This window comes from Clytia hemisphaerica, unplaced genomic scaffold (assembly GCF_902728285.1).
Source record: "Clytia hemisphaerica strain Z4C2 unplaced genomic scaffold, Clytia hemisphaerica genome assembly, whole genome shotgun sequence".
Lineage (NCBI taxonomy): Eukaryota > Metazoa > Cnidaria > Hydrozoa > Leptothecata > Clytiidae > Clytia > Clytia hemisphaerica.
Genome location: NW_027103890.1, coordinates 837,713 through 856,274, shown reverse-complemented (window position 1 = coordinate 856,274; position 18,562 = coordinate 837,713). Strand labels below are relative to the sequence as shown.

At 34.3% G+C, this 18,562-nt stretch overlaps 1 protein-coding gene across 4 annotated transcripts; it reads left to right on the top strand.

The window, feature by feature from the left end:
• The first annotated feature begins 989 nt into the window (after positions 1-989).
• LOC136808601 (calmodulin-like protein 3) lies at positions 990-17,804 on the top strand. 4 transcript variants are annotated; one of them, XM_067065135.1, is made up of 4 exons: positions 990-1,650; positions 2,152-2,313; positions 16,571-16,703; positions 17,355-17,804. In XM_067065135.1, the coding sequence occupies exons 1-4, from the start codon at positions 1,551-1,553 to the stop codon at positions 17,416-17,418; spliced, it is 459 nt and encodes a 152-aa protein (XP_066921236.1). In that variant the 5' UTR covers positions 990-1,550; the 3' UTR covers positions 17,419-17,804. The 4 variants fall into 4 exon arrangements, with proteins under 4 accessions (XP_066921236.1, XP_066921237.1, XP_066921238.1 ...); XM_067065136.1 differs by lacking the exons at positions 990-1,650; positions 2,152-2,313 and adding an exon at positions 3,175-3,661; XM_067065137.1 differs by lacking the exons at positions 990-1,650; positions 2,152-2,313 and adding an exon at positions 13,988-14,526.
• Positions 17,805-18,562: the final 758 nt, after the last annotated feature.

The window sequence follows — 18,562 nt, the reverse complement described above, 5'->3', positions numbered from 1 at the left end:
CGACAAATACAACCTCAAAAAAACTGCCGGCTGGGCAGTAAATACCCAGACTCTTTCAAAATGCAATACCTTAAAGCCTACATTAAAAAACGCAGAAATTTGCCGTAACCTTGAATTTCAGAGAAAGGTTACGTAGTGAGGAGTGAGGATCTCATTTGGGCGATCGACGAAAATTTGGAAATCATACACAAATTAACCATCTCTTCTTCTAATTTATGCGTATTAAAAGTTCGATCAGATCTACAGTTTTGGACTCGTGTATTACATGTTTTTTTCTTTTATAAGCATAACGTTTATAAGCATATACATGCTCAGTTTTTCTTATCCAAACAATGGCTCTATTGTTACAGAACAATAGAATGGTAAGCATAATGCGAGCCTGATATAGGGGCAGATACTTGCTTATAAAAAAACATGTATTCAGCTTCAAGGGACCAAGAATTTTCTTCAAAGTGGGGGGCGTACGGTATTTCGGAAATCGAGCAAAATTCAATCGGTATTTTGGAATTCTGAAATTGCTTCGGTATCGGAAATCCATGAATTTTTGCTTCGAAATTTCGGTATTATAAAGTTTTTTCGGAATTCATACATGAAAAATCAAAATGATGAAAAATTAGTCAAAACGAGGAAAAATACCCAAAAGAATCGGTATCGGAATTTTAAGTATTTTTTTACGGAATTTCGGAAATTTTGGCAAAACTATCCGGTCTTTCGGAAATCGTAAACCCCGTACGCCCTCCCCTTCAAATTGGAGAAAAATTCGAATTACAGAAAGTATCTTATAAGATTTTTCCGGCAGAGGGGACAAATATTTTAGTTCGAACTACAGAGAAATTCGAAAAGTAGAGGTTCGAATTAGAGAGAGTTGACTGTATATGAGATTTCGTACACAATGTGACAGGACAGATTCAGAATTTCACATTCAATATTTCAACTTCATGTAAAGATTCATTCAACAATTTGGAAGTTTCAACAATTTAACGTTCAGTTCCTTCAATACTGCTTAACCTTCAAAAAAATATGACAGGTTGAATTGGGAATGTCTTGCGTTGAAAGAAATAGTTCTATCATCACAAAATCGCAAAAGAAATATGTGTTTGCAAGGAGAATGATATAATTTCAAAGTTCAAACTCAATATGAAGAGATTTTGAATCTTGCTGGAAAACTTGCATGAAAATCGCGCAAAATTCTATGAATAATCAATTCAAATTAACAAATCTCTGTTTTTTTTGGAATTATTGAATAGGCTGATACCTCCATTGGTATAATATAAACAGCGGTAGTGTTTTGGCGACGTATATTGAGGGAAAAAGAAGATTTGAAAAAAAGGAAAATAGAAACATTAAGCATTAGCAGTTTTGCAACAACGTATAACTTTAGCAATTTGGAAATTCTCAGTTCTATCAAAAAGACGAAATCAGCAAAACAAAAAAGCATTCTTTCGCCCACAACGTCCATATATCGTTAGAGCAACCTTTATTTTGCTGCGTTTCAACGAGAATTCAAAAGTTTCAAGTAATCGAAGATCAATTATCGATTGTATCGGGAGATGGATCGATTTACGGAAGAGCAGATTCGAGAGTTCGAAGATGCTTTTTGTATGTTTTGTAAATACGACAAACAAAATAATGGATATATTTTGAGCACAGGTATGTAGTCTCTTTTTGTTCATCATATTTTCCATGAAAATGATACTTTGGGGGCAGCGCAGACATCATCACTTAAGATTCCAGCTATCTTCCTTTCAATTTTCATATAACATTAAAATTCATAGCAAATAAGCCTTTGGGCCTTTCAGACCAAAGACAACTTAGCATTCCAAAAAAAGAAAGTTCTAGATATAATCCGTCAACCGAAATGCGGTGCAAGTTTTAAAGGCTTCGCTTTTTCTTGCTTGGGAGATTCGCCTTTAGCCGAAGGCTTGAAACTCAAGGGACATGTCACTTAAGATTCAAGGAGTCGTGCTTACAGATAGTATATTTCGTAGGTCTCTTTTGAATTTTCTTTTATCAAGGAAAAGCAGATCTCTTTAGGGTGGGATTACTTTCCTACTTTTTGGGTCTTGAAGTTGAAGGCATTATAATTATAATGGTCATAGTCAGGTTCCAACAATATGATTTTTGAGATTCAGAAAAATATTTCTTTTGTAGAGCTACGAGAGATGTTAAAGATCGTTGGTTTCAACCCGACCGATTCGACTCTCGAGACGTTAACGATTTTAATCGATGAAGATGGGAACGGAAGAATCGAATTTACCGAGTTAGTCGATTTAATCGATAAATTAGAAACTCAAGAAAAAGCACTAAAAGAAGGTATGGTTTGTATTTTTTCTCGTGTTTTATCTTAAATCAAACGGCCTTTTGGAAACAGAGCATTCCTCGTAAAATTTATTGATGGGATGTTCAGAGATCTTTTTCAAATTTTATAGCAAAATATAGGTTGCCTTGCCCCACCCCTCAAAATCTGAGGTGCGATAGTAAGATCGAATGGCGTTCTCTCGAGAACATCGCTGGAAACAAGACTCTTGCAAATAGCACAAAACGGATGCCATTCTCTCTCGCTGGTCTTATTTTTGAAGAGAACAAAAGAACTTTCGTCGGCCTCAAAAACATTACTTACTACAATCTTAGACCCTGGATGATTTCTTTTGGAAATGGGAAATTTTGTGAGCTATTGGAAAGTGTCCAGATTTGAATGCTTTGTCCAAAAAAACTATGCTCTTGTTTGAACCTAGAGTGTCTTAGGTAATGTTTTCCGCCAATGGTGGGGCGGGATTCTCTGAATTAGTTGCGTTTCAATATGAATATAGAATGATGATTTTGAGATGATATTGAGATGATATCAATTGAGCATACAAAACTATGCATAATCAATGTTAATTTATGTATAGTCTATTCATGTTTGCGGGTTACAAATGAAATATGTCACAGATGTAACTTTAATGTCATCAAAAGCTTGTTTAGAATTATTATTTCAGAATAATGAAATATTTTGGCAAACTTAAAAAATCTGTTAAATTTCTTGGATACAATTTCCAGATAAAGTTGTTCCAAGTTTAAAGGTTTTAGGGGGTTGTACCTTTTGAGACTTTTCGTAAAAAGATTTATTTTTACATGAAGTTAATAATCTTTGCAAATATTGAAAATTTTATGGTGATTAATTTTGAGTGATTTTAAAGATTTTATAACGTTGGAAAGAAAATTTATTTGAAGGTACTTGTCGTTAGAAGGTGGAGTGATTTGTAATTCAAACCGCCCTCAAAATATCAAATCGCAAAAGCCAAGCAATTTTAAGATTTATAATTTACAAGTTTCAGAAAAGTTTTACGAGCCAGCAAAAGAAACTTTCTTTTCCTGTTTTAAAAAAGAATACGTATTCACAAAGCATTATAAAGAAAAATGGATCGATTTTCTGCCGATCAAATTCGAGAATATGAAGATGCGTTTTGTATGTTTTGTAAATACGATAAAGAGCAGAAAAGTTACTTACCAACCACCGGGTTGAGAGATATGTTAAAAACGATTGGTTTTAATCCAACCGATGAACAACTCGAGAAAATTACTATCGAAGCAGATGCAGATGGGAACGGTCGAATGGAATTTCACGAATACATCGATTTAATCGATAAACTGATTACGGAAGAGGATGAAACGAGAGAAGGTATCTTACTCATAAATTCTAAAACTTAATCAAACTTACCACTGTTTTATAACAGGTCTGTCAAAAGAAAACGGGCCTAAATTCAAATTTTTGCGTAACTATTTTTACTCGAATATTACGAATAAAATAAGGTTCAGCCAAAATTGAATTTTACATCTATCATCTAGCATTGAATTCCAATACATATACCAGGGTCGAGAGACATCAAAAATCTTATTATTATTATTTGTGAGTTTGTCAAGTTAACGGCTTTAAATACCTGTCATTTAACCCGGAAATTCGAACCCAAATCCTTTTTGTAAAATCGATGATAGCTGTGATACCTGCGGGAAATACACCTTTTCGTCCGTAGTCGCGCGGACAGGCGCGTGCTATTTGATTATTTAATTATCCCCCCTAAACTAGATCCAATCTTTTTTAACACCTTTTTCTTTTGTGTTTATGTGGGAAAACAAGGCTGTTACGAGTTTAGAGTGGTAAACAGACAAAAAAGTGTCCGCGCGGCCATTGGCGGCTACGGTCGAAAACATGTATACTATTTACCTTGTTTTCGTATCAATTCTAGAATCAGTCAAATCAAACCATCATAAAACCGCAATGAAATACTGTCAAACACCCTTCAGGAAAAACTTGTTCACAAAATCTTTAAAAACGTATTAGTAGCATGTGTATGACTTGACAACTTGTTAACATTCATTAGCAAAAGATGACGTAAACCTATTTATCAATTCTGTTGAGGAGACAATGTGATATAGAATCATTAGTTTGAAATAAAGTGACATGTCTTAAATGAAACACTGTTCAAATTAAGCAACAGTTGTAAACGAAACAGTCACTTTAGAAATCTGTTTCTCTAAAGAATCCTGCATTGTAACACGCATGCGTAATTTGTCGTTCTTTAAAACCACATGCAGTTAATTCCCGTGCTAACCAAAGAGGAATGAATACGGGGTGGTACAGTCACTTTCGGTCGGGGTTGTGGACGGCGACATTTGTCGTGCTTTTTGTCTATTTTTAGTAATGCAGAATTCTTTAGATAAACCCCCTCTTAGTTTAGAAGGGAGTGATATTTTCTCTCCCTTATTTTATTGCACCCCTTACCCTACGTGAAAAAGATACTCTGATCTTTCATTCTTAGATGGGAGAAGTTCACTGAAATTTCGTCTCTTTCTTCATTCGAAGCTACAAATAAAAAACTTTGAATTTCAAAAAAACAACAAAAGAACGACAGGTGGCGACTACACGTTTTTTTTTTATTAGAACACCTAAAATTTGGCTGAGCCTGGATGTGCTTATTTTTTTAGCAATTTTCAGCCTGAAATGTTCTTAAATGTGTTCTTAATTTTTCAGACTACTCTAAATCGAAAATATCATTCAAAATAGAGAGCACTTAAAATTGGTAAAATTTGGACAATATTTGACTCCCGATTTAGAAAATCCATTCCTAAGTTTGTTTAAAACTGCTGGAAAAGAGGAAAAAATTGTAGTTTCTTGTCATTTTTTTCCAAACTGAGGCTGGGCATGTTCTTACGATGTTCTTAATTTTCCGACGAATTTCAGCCTCAATGTTCTTATAAACTGGGTTCTACTAATAAAAGAAAAAATGTGTAATGGATTCTTAGTATGCCCAAGCGGTAAATGCTTTCCTCAGACCCTAAAAAGTGTCACTCAAAGGGTTAAAGGGTTTAAATCTCAGTAAGAGTTTCCCTAAAACAAACTCAGACTAGAATTTCAAATCTTTTTTAATTTTTTGTATCCATCGTAAAACGTAAAACAAAATTCAGAATTTAGTTTATAGGGTCCGATTTTTGAACTTTGGCTGGAATATATCTGTCACAAAGCAAACTTATTATTTCCTGGATTAAAACAATAGATAACTACTAGTCGAGCCAATTTTAATCCATGCAATTGTACTTTCCATTTTGACACCATTTTGATACATTTTACTCACGCTAAGCCGATTGAGAAAATTTAAGTTGGTTTTTAAAACATTTACACCCGGGGCTTTCTCTGTTTAGTTATATTTTCTTAGAAAATGTACATTTTAAGAAATTGAAATTTGTTCCCACGTTTCCGACATATGTTTTCTGTAATAATTTTAGATGGTTTCTTTTGTGAGGAAGAAACCAAGATTGGTTTAAATTACCCTGAGATTTTATCCCCTAAAAAAATTACGCCAAGCTCTCATCCCATCTGGAAAAAAAAAAAATTCTTGACGAATCCCGTCCGATAAATACAAGAGAATCTTTATTCCGACATTAAAAGCTCCGTCACTTTAACCCTCAGACGCTTTATCACTGGCTGTCCATGGTACAATTACCCGAATGTACATTCAATGTTTAACCTCACTTGTCCAGGAGATGTGCTGCTGTTTAAAAAAGAGTAAGCGTTGCCTTTTTTGAGAAAGCTATTCTTGAGAAATTTGATGTGGATCTTTTCGATCATTTTCATCCAATTTTCCCAGTTTTGAATTCAGATAGAGAAACAATGATTCTATACCATTGAAAAGATAACTCAGAGCATTATAATTTTTGAGTAAATTCATCTATATAACAACAGCTGTACCTGTCTGAAACCTTTTCTCTACAGCGTTTTGATTTTCGCTAGCGATTTTAGATTTCCGTATATCTTTTTCCGGGGGGTATGTTTTAAATTTGCATCAACATTTATAGCCTAAACACGGATGATATTGGTAATTCTTGATCCCCTGATTAGTGGCCATGACTTTTATAGATTTTAACAATAGAATGAGGAAGCATTGCGCAATCCTCCACGTTGAATTTTGAGTGATCTGTCATCATTCTTTTGTGGTTTTTAAGGAAATTTCAGAAGCGCCTCTATTCCTCAGATAACGAATGAAAGATTATTTTGAAATTACACTCGGACTTCATTTTTAGTTTTTATGAGTAGAAACATTTCTCACGATTTCCAAAGATTTTCAAAGTCTTAAAAGTCTTACTCAAATGGCTAGCCATGATGGCTAAGGAAACCGTTTTTCATTTTGGAGCTGTGTGGAAGAAACTCATTTGTGGTTGAAATTAACATTTCAAGGTCATCTTATTAAGTTAATAATTTTTAATATATAGTTTGATGTGCTCTCTTCGATGTAGGCAGTGAATTAGTCAAAACTGGTCTGTGACGACGGCCTGTGACCGCCAGTTTTAAATGTTTGTAGAACGAACGGTTTCATAAAATAAACCCTTTCCACATGTTTTTACTCCTTGTTTGCAATTTTGAAAAGGAAATTTTTTTGTTTTTTTTTTCTCTAATGTGATGTTCAGGTGGCTTCCAGTGCAAGGTTTTTAAGATTAGAATTAATGATAATCTCGAGATCGATTTTTCATGAAGTTCCTTATTTTTGAAATCATATCATTTTTCAAATCGATTTCAAATTTGAATTTTATCTTTTTTGGATTTCAAAGTCTATCTTCAAAAAAGCCAGTCTGTTTCTCTCATAATCCGATTTTTGAATCTAATTTCTATTTAAGGATTTTTTGGTCCTTAAAACAGAAAAAGAAAAACTTGGGGTTAATCTTAAAAGTCTTATTTTACGAGGGGACATCTTTTAGCCCACAAGGTCTCAATTTTCTAATTTGACTATTTTTTTCTTTTTTTTGGAGGAAGAGTCAATTTTTCAAAAAATTTTCAAATTTACAATAAAGATTGTTTTATCTCTTCCTTAAAACTTTCGGACCTGAATTAAAACAGGAGACCCTTAAAAAGTTTTGATTCTAGGTGTTTCCCCGACACTTCAGGTTCTTGTCAGTTTTGACTTTCTTTGAGTTTCTGATATAATCGATACGAGACTCGAAAAGTACTGGAGCTTTTGCTAAGCAGCCAAGCTTTATGCGATGCACATTCTAAGTGTTTCAATAATTACTGTTCTTCCTTAAGTGTGATCTTGCCTGGAAATGTTTGGATTTCGACCACAGATTTCCTTATGAGAAATCTTTGAAAGTAAAGGGTCTATCACCATGCTTCCTTGACACCCTGCCTTGCATTGGAACACCACAATGCATTGCGGTGCAAGTGTGTAATGGAATCCTTCACAATACCAATCGGCAGAATGTTAGCGAGACACGGTGACAATGATAGTCTTATCTAGATGGTAAATGAATTCATACAGAGTTTATCGTTCTACATCTGCAATTTTGAGACTTTGTGTGAAGCTGGTGTGACGTCAATCGATACTTCGATTATCAGCTGGTTTTGAGAGAAAGTGATATATAAGTGAAAGTAGAGAGTCTATCACAATGTCTCCCTGACGTCAAAAGAGCTTCGTAAAAATCAAAATTGCAGATCTAGAACGATGATTTTGGTATACATAAGAAATCTCTTTCAAACCAAAAGTGAATTTTATCGTGCGTTTTGATTTAAAATCAACTAATTGCTACAGCGTTATCTCTTTTTGGAATCAAGATTGTTATCGGGAGTTATATTGACTTGTTTTGTTGCGGTCACAAGAGGTTGAAGTCAGTATTAAAAGAGATTTTTACTTCAAATTAAACTGAACAAATCTTGCGAGCCTGTGTATGGAAAGGGAGGGAGTTCAATCACAAGATGGATTCTTCTTGTATAGAGTAAAGGGGAAAACTTAGTCTGGCAAAACTTTCTTCGGGGAAAATTTAAGTCGCGGAAAAATCCTTGTCATATCTCTCTTGTAGTGACCGGAAAGGTTTTTCGGCGGGGAAAAACTTTGTTAATGGTCTAAATATTTCGTCACTTTTTCCTGGCTAATTTTTTTCCCTTCAGGATATATACTGTGACGCCCCTGTTTTATTGAGAGTCACTTGGCCGCATTGGAAAAATGCAAGTGCTGAAAGCAAATGGGGATGGAAAATTGTGTTAAGAAGCCTATTGTTTGATGAGTGTGGCTCCAAATTTTGTATGAAATTAATTTTACCAGTGGGGTTTATTGAGTGGATAGAAGAGCTCCGTGAGTTTTGAAATAGGGGGTGGAATTTCGGGATATTGTATCAACTGGGGCGCTCGACTGGCTCAGTGATATAGGGTTTGCTGGTAGCTTTAGTAGTAACTTAATGCCAGGTGTAAAAATTTCAGATTCTGATAAACGGGGCGGGGGGGATCGGCCGAGGATTTGAAAATGCTGGTTAGGTTAAAGTATTGAATTTTTATGATTAAATAAAGAAATTTCATCGTATTAATTCGATAATCCGTTTTGTTGATTTTACTTTGTGTATCAATTTATTCCGCTGTTTTTTCTAGACGCGCTAGGCCAAATGGCTCAAATATAAAAAACCATTTCATTGTCTCTTTATCAAGAATGACCTAGTTGCTTATCTTTCAAAAAACTTTATCCAGTATGGTGCGATAAACAGATACGCCCCTTTCGCACTTTCTCAGTCCGCCCTAAATCAACTTTTCTTCGTCAGTGAAATAGCTTTGATTCTTGTTACTCCGCCCCTTGACTAAATGACTTATTAATTTTTATAGACCTTTCTTGACAAAGTTTCCCTTTAAAATAACCTACACCGCCCCTTTTTAAGTTTAGCTGCAGATAATCTTTAAAAGAGCAAGGTTGTTTTTATTTCTCAAGCAGATTTTTGTCTTAAAAAATAAAAAACAACAACATTTAAAATTAGCAAAAGCTTTTCGGTCTTTCCATCATCAGTGCTATAGAATAGTAAAATTGAAAATCAAACTAGCCGTATTGTATAAGGGTTGCGAAGCGATCCAGACTCCACCTCAATTCGCAAGTTGCTAGCAAAATAAGAGAACTCTAAAAATCCCTCTCATAAAGCCGCTTTAGAAACAGGAGGGTCGTAAGAGCCTTAATGCCCCAAACACACCACATAATCCACGGCGGTACAACACCCACCGCGCGCCGCCTGTGCATCGCTCTTTTTTCCTTCTAGTTATTCTAGTGTAAATGGTGCCTTAATAAAATCGAACGATCGAACATTTTTACAATTTTTATTCGAAATCATCAAAACATAAAACAAAATCAAAAACGTACAAAGATGACTTGTTGGTTCTTGGGCAGTTTTCATTTATTTCTTGACAAATTCGACAAATTTGATTACGTCCGTACTTCTTTATCATAGAATATCTACTTGGTTTTGCAAGGTAAGTTTCGTTCACTAAAAGAGCACTCCTCCCGCCCGCGTGACTTGCAAAAACCTCTCCTCATTGATTGACTTTATTTGATACTTGATACTTGCTGTTAAAAGTCAAGGGATGATGAAGATCCTTTCTGTCACCGTTCAAACTAATTTTTTTCCATTTAACAGCAAAATAAACATTTAAAACCGAAGAACCACTGCTTAGATTGCTTAGATGCGTGCCGCCCGCGCGGCAATTTGATCAACTTCAGATTATAAGTCCGTGTTTCGGCTTCCGGTAATTTTGTTGCTGTTCACTGCTAGGGTACACCATTTTAAAACGGCATTTTTCGCAGTCCTAGCTACCAAACCGAGAAAGTTTTCGAAGCTTCAAGCCAAACCATTCAAGGTCATTTTGATAAAATCATCGGTTTGAAGATGTGATTTATATAGCAAATTTTATGGCAAATTTTCGCTTGGGATAGAAGTTAAAGGTACGTGCACAATATAGCAAAACTGCTTCGCTCATAAATTCGCTTCGCAAAAAGTTACAAATTTATTCGTCTAAAATCATTAAAAAGTGATAAAAGAAAGCTATTAAAAATGAAAAGAGGCATTCTCACGGGATATGTGAATGTCTCTTTTCTATTAAATTTTTGTCTTACAAACCCTGGTTGGACATCATTATATTTTTGTCTTTTTTTTCCTTTTTCTTTACTTTACTATATATTTTATTCACTTTCTTCAACTTTGTAGGACAATATTTAGTCGTAAAATGTCTAGCTTTATTTCAACAATTTTTTTCGTCAATATATATGGTACTGTGGATCTTCCTCTTTTTCTCCTTTTTTAAAGCAAAAGTAAATGGCTTTGATGGTTTAATGTTTTTACAAATTTGTGTTTGGTCCTGGGTTTGGTTAGTTAGGTTTTGTCAAATCGAAATAAAAATTGTGAAAAAAAGTGACGATATCAGGAGATTAAGTATGTGGTAGATTTGTCGTTAATCACCTCAACTATTTGGGAAAACTTAGGATACAAGATTTGGGTCTAATTCGAGTAGCGAGTTTATGTATTTGAAGTTTTGAGGACGTCGGAGTGACTGAAACGATCTAGACAAATCAGAAGCTAATCTTACCTTAGAGATTAAATATGCGCTATAATAAATAGTGCCTATTTTGCACTCAAGGTAAATGCCATGTACCATAAGGTACCGTACGTGCAGCCCTTAAGGGTATATTTTCCGAGCTTCCCAAAGTCGAAATCAGCAAATATGAGAAAAATGCACTCTAAAGGTGTAAAGTTTGGAAAATTTGACCACAATTTGCCTGAAAGTGATCAAAATTTTTCAAGAGAAAGCACCGTAAGGGTCGGTTTTTCGCCCAAATTATCTCAAAAAGGGTCCGATTTTAAAAGTCTCATTTTGGGCTGCACGTATAGTCGTTTTTGAATCGAGTGCCCCCTCTGGGTTTAGAATGTGTTTCGGAACATCTATCCCAACTGAAAAATGCAGACCAAACATTGTCACGTTTGGGAAGAATACAATAAAACCATTCCATTCGTGAACTATTCCGAAGTACCCCCACCCACCTGTGATTGGTACTAAAATTTGAAAACCCGGCTTAAAAGCATAAGACATTTTCCTTCCCTTTTGGCACCGAGCCCTTTCAAACTTTCAATTAGTCCTATGGGCATTGGCCTTAACAGAAGATCATTGAAATACCAAGATGTTTCGGAGAGAGTTGACAACGTTTCTCGCCTGCAAAATTTCAAAACTCTTTGGATCTAAATTTTATGCTTTCCCAGCTTTTAACGTCCATAGAACGTTAAATAAACGTTGAAATATCGTTGTTGCCACACGCTTTTTTTTATAAGAATACACTTTATAAAAATGTCCATGATGAAAATGGCCAAAAGATTAAGAATAATGCTAAGAATATCACCATCATGGAATTTGGCTACTCAAGCTAATGGGGATGGAAAATTATAAATTGCCAATTACCCCCAAGTAAGGCTCACTCCTTTCACGAAAATGCGATTTTATGCTTTAAATTAGGATCCTAACCTAAGAATGCTGTAAGAATATTTTTGGATGATTTTCCCAAAAAAGTTAAGAATATCCATGATGAAATGGATTTACACCATTCTTATAAAAAAAAGCGTGTACACGTTTTTTTTTTTATTAGAACCTAGTTTATAAGAACATATAGGCTGAAATTCGTCGAAAAATTAAGAACATCTTAAGAACATGCCCAGCCTCAGTTTGGAAAAAAATGACAAGAAACTACAATTTTTTCCTCTTTTTAAGCAGTTTTAACCGAATTTAGGGGTGGATCTTCAAAAGTCGATAGTCAAATATTGTCCAAATTTTGCCAAATTTAAGTGCTCTTAATTTGTATCATATTGTCGATTTAGAGTAGTCTGAAAATTAAGAACGCATTTAAGAACATTTTAGGCTGAAAATTGCTAAAAAAAATAAGCACATCCAGGCTCAGCCAAAATTTAGGTGTTCTAATAAAAAAAGAAACGTGTAGTTGAGTTGAACCAATAATGCATAATATCTCATGCTATTCAAAAAAGAATTTTCCGGATATAATATTTATTGCCAGAGCAAATCATGATGTTTGATTAGCATTAATCATCGCTTACCATATGGGAAATTCTTCCTCTTATTTTCTCTTTAAAGGAATTTCAACCCTTTTTTCTGACTACTGATGAGATAGTTGTGTATTTCCGCTGTGTTTTTTTACCTCACCGTGAAATTACTCAAATCTGCCTCTGGAGAGATTTCTGCCCTCATGTTTTTTCTTCTTTTTCATCTATTATTTAGTTTTTTAAGCAGACGTTAATTGGAACTTTAGGTTGTAAATGTAGAATTTCTAAATGCTAAGATTTGCTACAAAAAAACTTGAATATGAAATTCTCAAGTGTTGGACACAAAAAGCAGACATTTCCAAAAACGTTGCATCAGTTATACCAAGTATGTAATTGCACGTGATGAAAAAGGTTTTTCTGGACCATAATTTTTATCAATCCTTGAAAGTACGGTTCTTCCTGTTCCCCAATTTTTCCCAAGTCTCGTCTAATCTAATAAGAAGTGATTAACAGTATTTTCAACTTTTTCGATATTTGATTATTTTTTTACACATATGTGTGACAAAGAGCACCAGACACTTCGAAACAGAATAGATTATTCTTTCTATATGCATCTTAAAACGGGACAGTATTTTGTTCAAAAAAAAAATCGGAGACATTTATCTTAAAAAAGCTAATAATTTTTAATCTTATTTTGAATAATCTTTATATTATAATTTATTATTTTTCTTAAGTCCTTTGACTCCTTTCAACTTTTTTGCCCTTTTCTTGATTAATTTTATTTGTAAAAAGGCATTGTTTTAAGACAATGTTCGACTCTTGAGCTTAAATATGTTGCGATAAGAGTCTCTTATTACAGGAAGTCAGCTTAAATTTTGGCCTCAGTATAAATTTCGCTTGAACAGCATAATTTGAGGTCATTATTTGAAGAACATTGCCTTCTACAGATTGTCTGAACTTGGTTGCTTGTATATCTTGATGTTTTGAATTTTAAAATAGTTTTTATCAGAGCTGACTCGATTACTCATCGTCGGTCATGCTCAGTAAGAGAAACATGTTCAGGTTGGCGGCACAGATATCTGTAAAGCCCGAAGGGCTAGATAGGCAACTTTAGGCTTTCTCCAGCAAAAAAAAGTGAAGCAAAAATTTGACTTTTTAAATTTCGTGCCGATGGATAGGATCTAGCATTTTAATTGTTTTCGGAGTGCGAGATCAAAAAAAGTAAGCGGCAAACGCTTTTTCACATCTCTTAAACCGGTGAAATTGCATATTTTAGTCACGTGACTTTGGTAGGAAATCCTTCTAGGCTTCACTTTTCGATAAAAGCCGCAAATCTAGCCCTTCGGGCTTTACAGATCTGTGGTTGGCGGGCCACTCCGATGATTTTCATCATCAAGGCCAAGGGGTTTTAAATAAAATACCCAATTATTTGAACCTTTATCTCACAAACAAAAGTAAATACTGTCCGATTTGTCAAACTGGGTGAGATCAGGTCAATTTTTGGACAGCGGAAATTCTTCAATATACTCGACATCGCAATTAATGAAAATTTTTCTTCTTTTCAACCCTGCTGATCACCATAGGATTCTAATATTACTGGTTAAGGGTATTCCAACCCTTTTTTATTAGGCAGATATTTAACAAATTAACCAAACCTTTAATATGATGTGATTCAGATTTAGAAATATAGTTTAAAGAGATCAAAACATTTCAGGTGGAATATAAAGAAGAAAACTTTGAGACATCTATTTTGAATTTTTGTGAAGAATGTGATACATGTTGTACTTTCTGATTGGCTGAATTTATCCTTCCTTGAATTCTGATTGGTCGATTGTCATTGTTGTTCAATTCTAATTGGTTAATCACATGATTTGTACCTTCTGATTGGCTAATCCATTCCGCCTCGAACTCTGATTGGTTAATTATCACTACTGCTTAATTCTGATTGGTTCATCATGGAAGATCACATTACACAGGAGAAATTGAAAAATTACAATCAAACTTTCCAAACTTTGGATACGGACAATAAAGGGTTTCTAAAACCCAAAATGATACGACAAGCGTTGAAGCACGTCGGTTTCAACCCCACTGAAAATGAACTAGAAGAAAGCTTGATAGTTATTGATGAAAATGAAAATAATCGAATTGAACTTGAAGAATTTTTGAAATTAACTTCGCAATTAGAATCAAAGACTAAAGCAAAAAAAGAAGGTATTATCAGTGTTTGATATTGAAAGTTCTATCTGCTCAGATGACGGGTTTTTGTCTCAGGAAAGTATAGAAATAGGCCTGTCCGTCTCGAAATTTCGCAAAATATTTAACAAACACGGTAAAATGTCCTGCGAAAATTCCCTTCTTAGCTCGAAAAATTAGCTTCAACCACTCACTGTACTTTTCAAAATTTAAGTTTATTTATAACTCCCTGGTTTCCTAAAAGATAGGAACAACTTAATAAATTTGTGTGTGAGGTTTTCATAAGTCAGAGTGCATGTCTCCGTTAAAACGAGATCAAGACTTTTTATCAATCGAGATCAAGATTTGCAAACCTCAAATCTTTTTCGTCATTTTTAAATTTTAAACAATTAAATAGGATTTTAGGTTGGATATTAAACGAAAAAATTCTTCCTTAAAGTTTGTTTTTAAGTTTTCATTGAAAACATTTTTTGTGTTTTGGTAGATTTGTGGGCTCAGGAAACTACCCCATGGTCACACTCACCGATTGATTCAATAAACACTCTGCGAAAGCTTTATTTTAAACAGTTTGACCATGACAGGCTTGTTTATCAAATGTGCCAAAAATGATAAAATTCTATTTCATGGAAGAAAAAACTGTCGATTGATTAAAAATTGTTTGCAATATTTTTGATTAAGTTAACACTTTATTCAATGCTTTATGCTGTAAATTTGTTTCCTGACTAGATTTTTTGACTGAGCTTTTGATTTAAATGATTCAGAAATTTAGCACGCATTTCCAATCAGTGTTACGTAAAATCTGTGCTTAATAGTTTTTTTGAATAAATGAACTGCGTAAACTTTTGATTTAAAATCATTCTCGAAAACATTGATTCGAAAACGTTAGTTAAGCTTTGCCTGGTATTAGCGAAAAGGATTGCAAAGAGGTGGACAGAAAGACGTATTTAGACCGAAATACTTTAGAGAGGTCTTAAACTAAATTTATTCCCAATAAAATCTGGTATTTACTTTGAGCATTGTGAAAATCTATCACACGATTCAATCTATTAGTTGAGAGATATTCGGTATTGCGATTTCAAGAATTTTTACGACGCTGAGAAAGGGGAGCAGAAGATTGTTTTAAATTTTGGAAAATATTCGTGAAGATGGTCAACATAACTCTAAGCGAAGAACAAAAACGCGAATACCATGATTGTTTTTGTTTGTTTGAGAAAAATCGTGGTTTTATTAAACAAGACCAAGTTCGTGATTGTTTACGTCATGTTGGTTTCAACCCAACCGATTCACTCCTACAAAATTTACAATGGGAGCTTGATAGTAGCGAGCAGGGTCGGTTAGGATTTAAGGAATTTCTTGAATTGATTACGAGGCTACTGCAGGAAATGGACCAGGCTAAAGAAGGTTGGTTGCCAAAAAGATTGAGAAAAAGTAAATTTAGGATACGCTATATAATGATCTTTACCTCAACGATTACTGCGGAAATTTGAAATCTGATATAGGTATCTTTTTTAAGGCGCTTTCCGTACTTTAAATCCGTTAATATTTGCACCCTCTTTAATTGCGTAACTTTTTTTCCGCGCATGTTTTAAAGAAGGGTATTCGTAAATTTCGAATTATGCCGGCCCCGGAACAAACCTTACAGAAATTTGAGCTAAAATCTGGCCAAACTCAAGAGTTTGCAGGATTTTCAAAAAATTGGGAAAGTCATTGCATTGTAGCAAAACTTTCGCTGAGTTTGCTTTGATAATTTAAAACATCAAGAAAATTGATACTGTACGTGTAGATCACCTTTAATAGATGTATTAGGTAGATGTATTAAAACGAGAAGTAATATTTACAGATTGGTTACTTTTGCCAGATGAGCTCCTTATGATAGTAAAGCCTCGTATTGGAGAGGTGGAGCCAAAAGTTAGGCTTTCGAAATTCGCCCTTGCACTCTGACAGTGTAGAGAAAATATAAAGATTACACTTTGAACAATGAAAAACTAGTATTTTTTAGCGGGAAAGGTTAAGTGTGGAAAAAAATATATTCTAACCTAGCCTAATTATTTCTCTTTCTTAGCACGTGATTCGTTCAACGCGTTCGATTTTCTTGGTGAAGGATTTGTAGCAGCCAACGATTTAAAAGAAGCTTTGTTTTACATCATGGAGAAAGCTTCAGAAGAGGATAAACAAAATATCGTCAAACATTTCAAGTGAGTGATGGTTTTTTTCAACACAACCGAAATTTGGAAAGTTATTAAGTTAAAGGTTTTGTTTTTAAATAAGAGTGAAATCGTTTGCTTACTCGTCAATTTTGATTTACAAGCTTTTTCACATTGGATTGACACGTATGTGGAGCAATATTGATCAGAAAGAGGAAAAGAAAAACAAATTTTTGCTTATATCAGCATATAACAATAGGCAGACGCACTGTCCTGATATGAAATATGTGTCTGATATAAAGCGAGAACACTTATATGTAAAATGCCTCATTCTGATTTATGGGGCAAAAGTATTTTAGGCTTTTCACCGACCCTTTAATCCTTAAAACACCCAGTCTCAGTATTGTTTTAAAATTGTTCTTATTTTTTGAAGATTTTGAGCCTCCTTGTTCTTATAAAGTTACTCTCATAAAAAGAGAGAGTTAATCTCATAAAAAGAGAGTTTACGCGTATAAGAAAAATGGTGAAACCGTCTGGCTAGCAAAAATAGCTGATCTATCGATATTCGCTTTGAAGGCTAAGGGCGTCAGATATCATCGAAAGATGCACACTCGCTGAGATTTCCAATACCATATCAGGTTAGTTGCACTTTACATCAGAAAGAATTTAACTTTTTAACGGTTTTTACTTTTTATTTTTTAGACTGGAGAAAAATCGTAAAATCGAATTCGAAGAATTCAAGGAGATGATTATCATGAAAAAATAACGCCCACCTCCTCCTCCCTCATTCAAATACGCCCTTCCACCCTGCATATCATATTTTCGCAGATTTTTAGTATAAAAGTGATAAAAGAACTAAAGCGTGAATGTATTCAACAATGTTACGTGATAAAGTCATTTTGATGTCGTTGGTTTTGAAAATCAAATATTTTGAAATTCTTATCAGTACGATGGGTTCTTCCTAAAAGATTCTGTCGTCGGTTGAAGATGTAACCCCAGGCTAAGAAATTTCGTACGACCAGTCTGAAATCCTTATGGTTTATACTTACACAAATGATAACCAGTCATATGTGTAGATTTTGTAAATTAATGTTTTTTCTGATAAATTAACATTCACAATTTGTTAAATAAATCTATGATCCGAAACTTAAATTCTTTGAATCTACAATTTAGAAAAGTTCATTAGGGTTAAATTGTTCAAATTGTGTTCAAACTGTTTTTACAGTTTTCAAGCTAAAATCTCGAAAAATTGAAAATTTAAAGTCACCCAAACCTGTACAACTTATTCAAAAGCTCTAAAAAATTGATAATTTTTTGGCCCAGGCAAAATATTGCCATTTGAGTGTTTGTAAAACGTTAAATGTACGTTTAAATGAATGGACACTTTTTTGCCCAATTTATATCGTCATAATACCTTTTCGACCGTAGTCGCGGAGTCAGGTGCGAAGTCAGGTGCCACTTTGTTATTCAATCACCCCTCTAAACTCGATCCAACCCTTTTTTACACCTTTTTCCAGCTTTTTCTATTGTCTATAGGTGAGAAAAAAGACTGGAACAGTTTTAGGGTGGTAAGATGGAGAAAAAAAATGCCCGGGTGGCAATTGGCGGCTACGGTCGAAAAGGTGTATCAGAGAGTATGTATACTTGAAGCTAAGGCTCTAGCTTTTTAAATCCAACGAGATCTCTAACATTAGTCCAAAATTATCAAATTCTAGAATATAAGTCTAAGTTTTTCAAATTATTCGGGTTCATCCTTGTAAAGTTAAAAAAAATTGGTTAAAATTCCCAGAAAAAACCGACAGGGTCCGTATTTTCGACACCCCGCCCTCCCCCTCAGATGCCAAGGTCACTGTTCGACCCAACTCAAAACCTGATAGAGTTTCACACTTTGGTTGACCGAGTCAAAATCA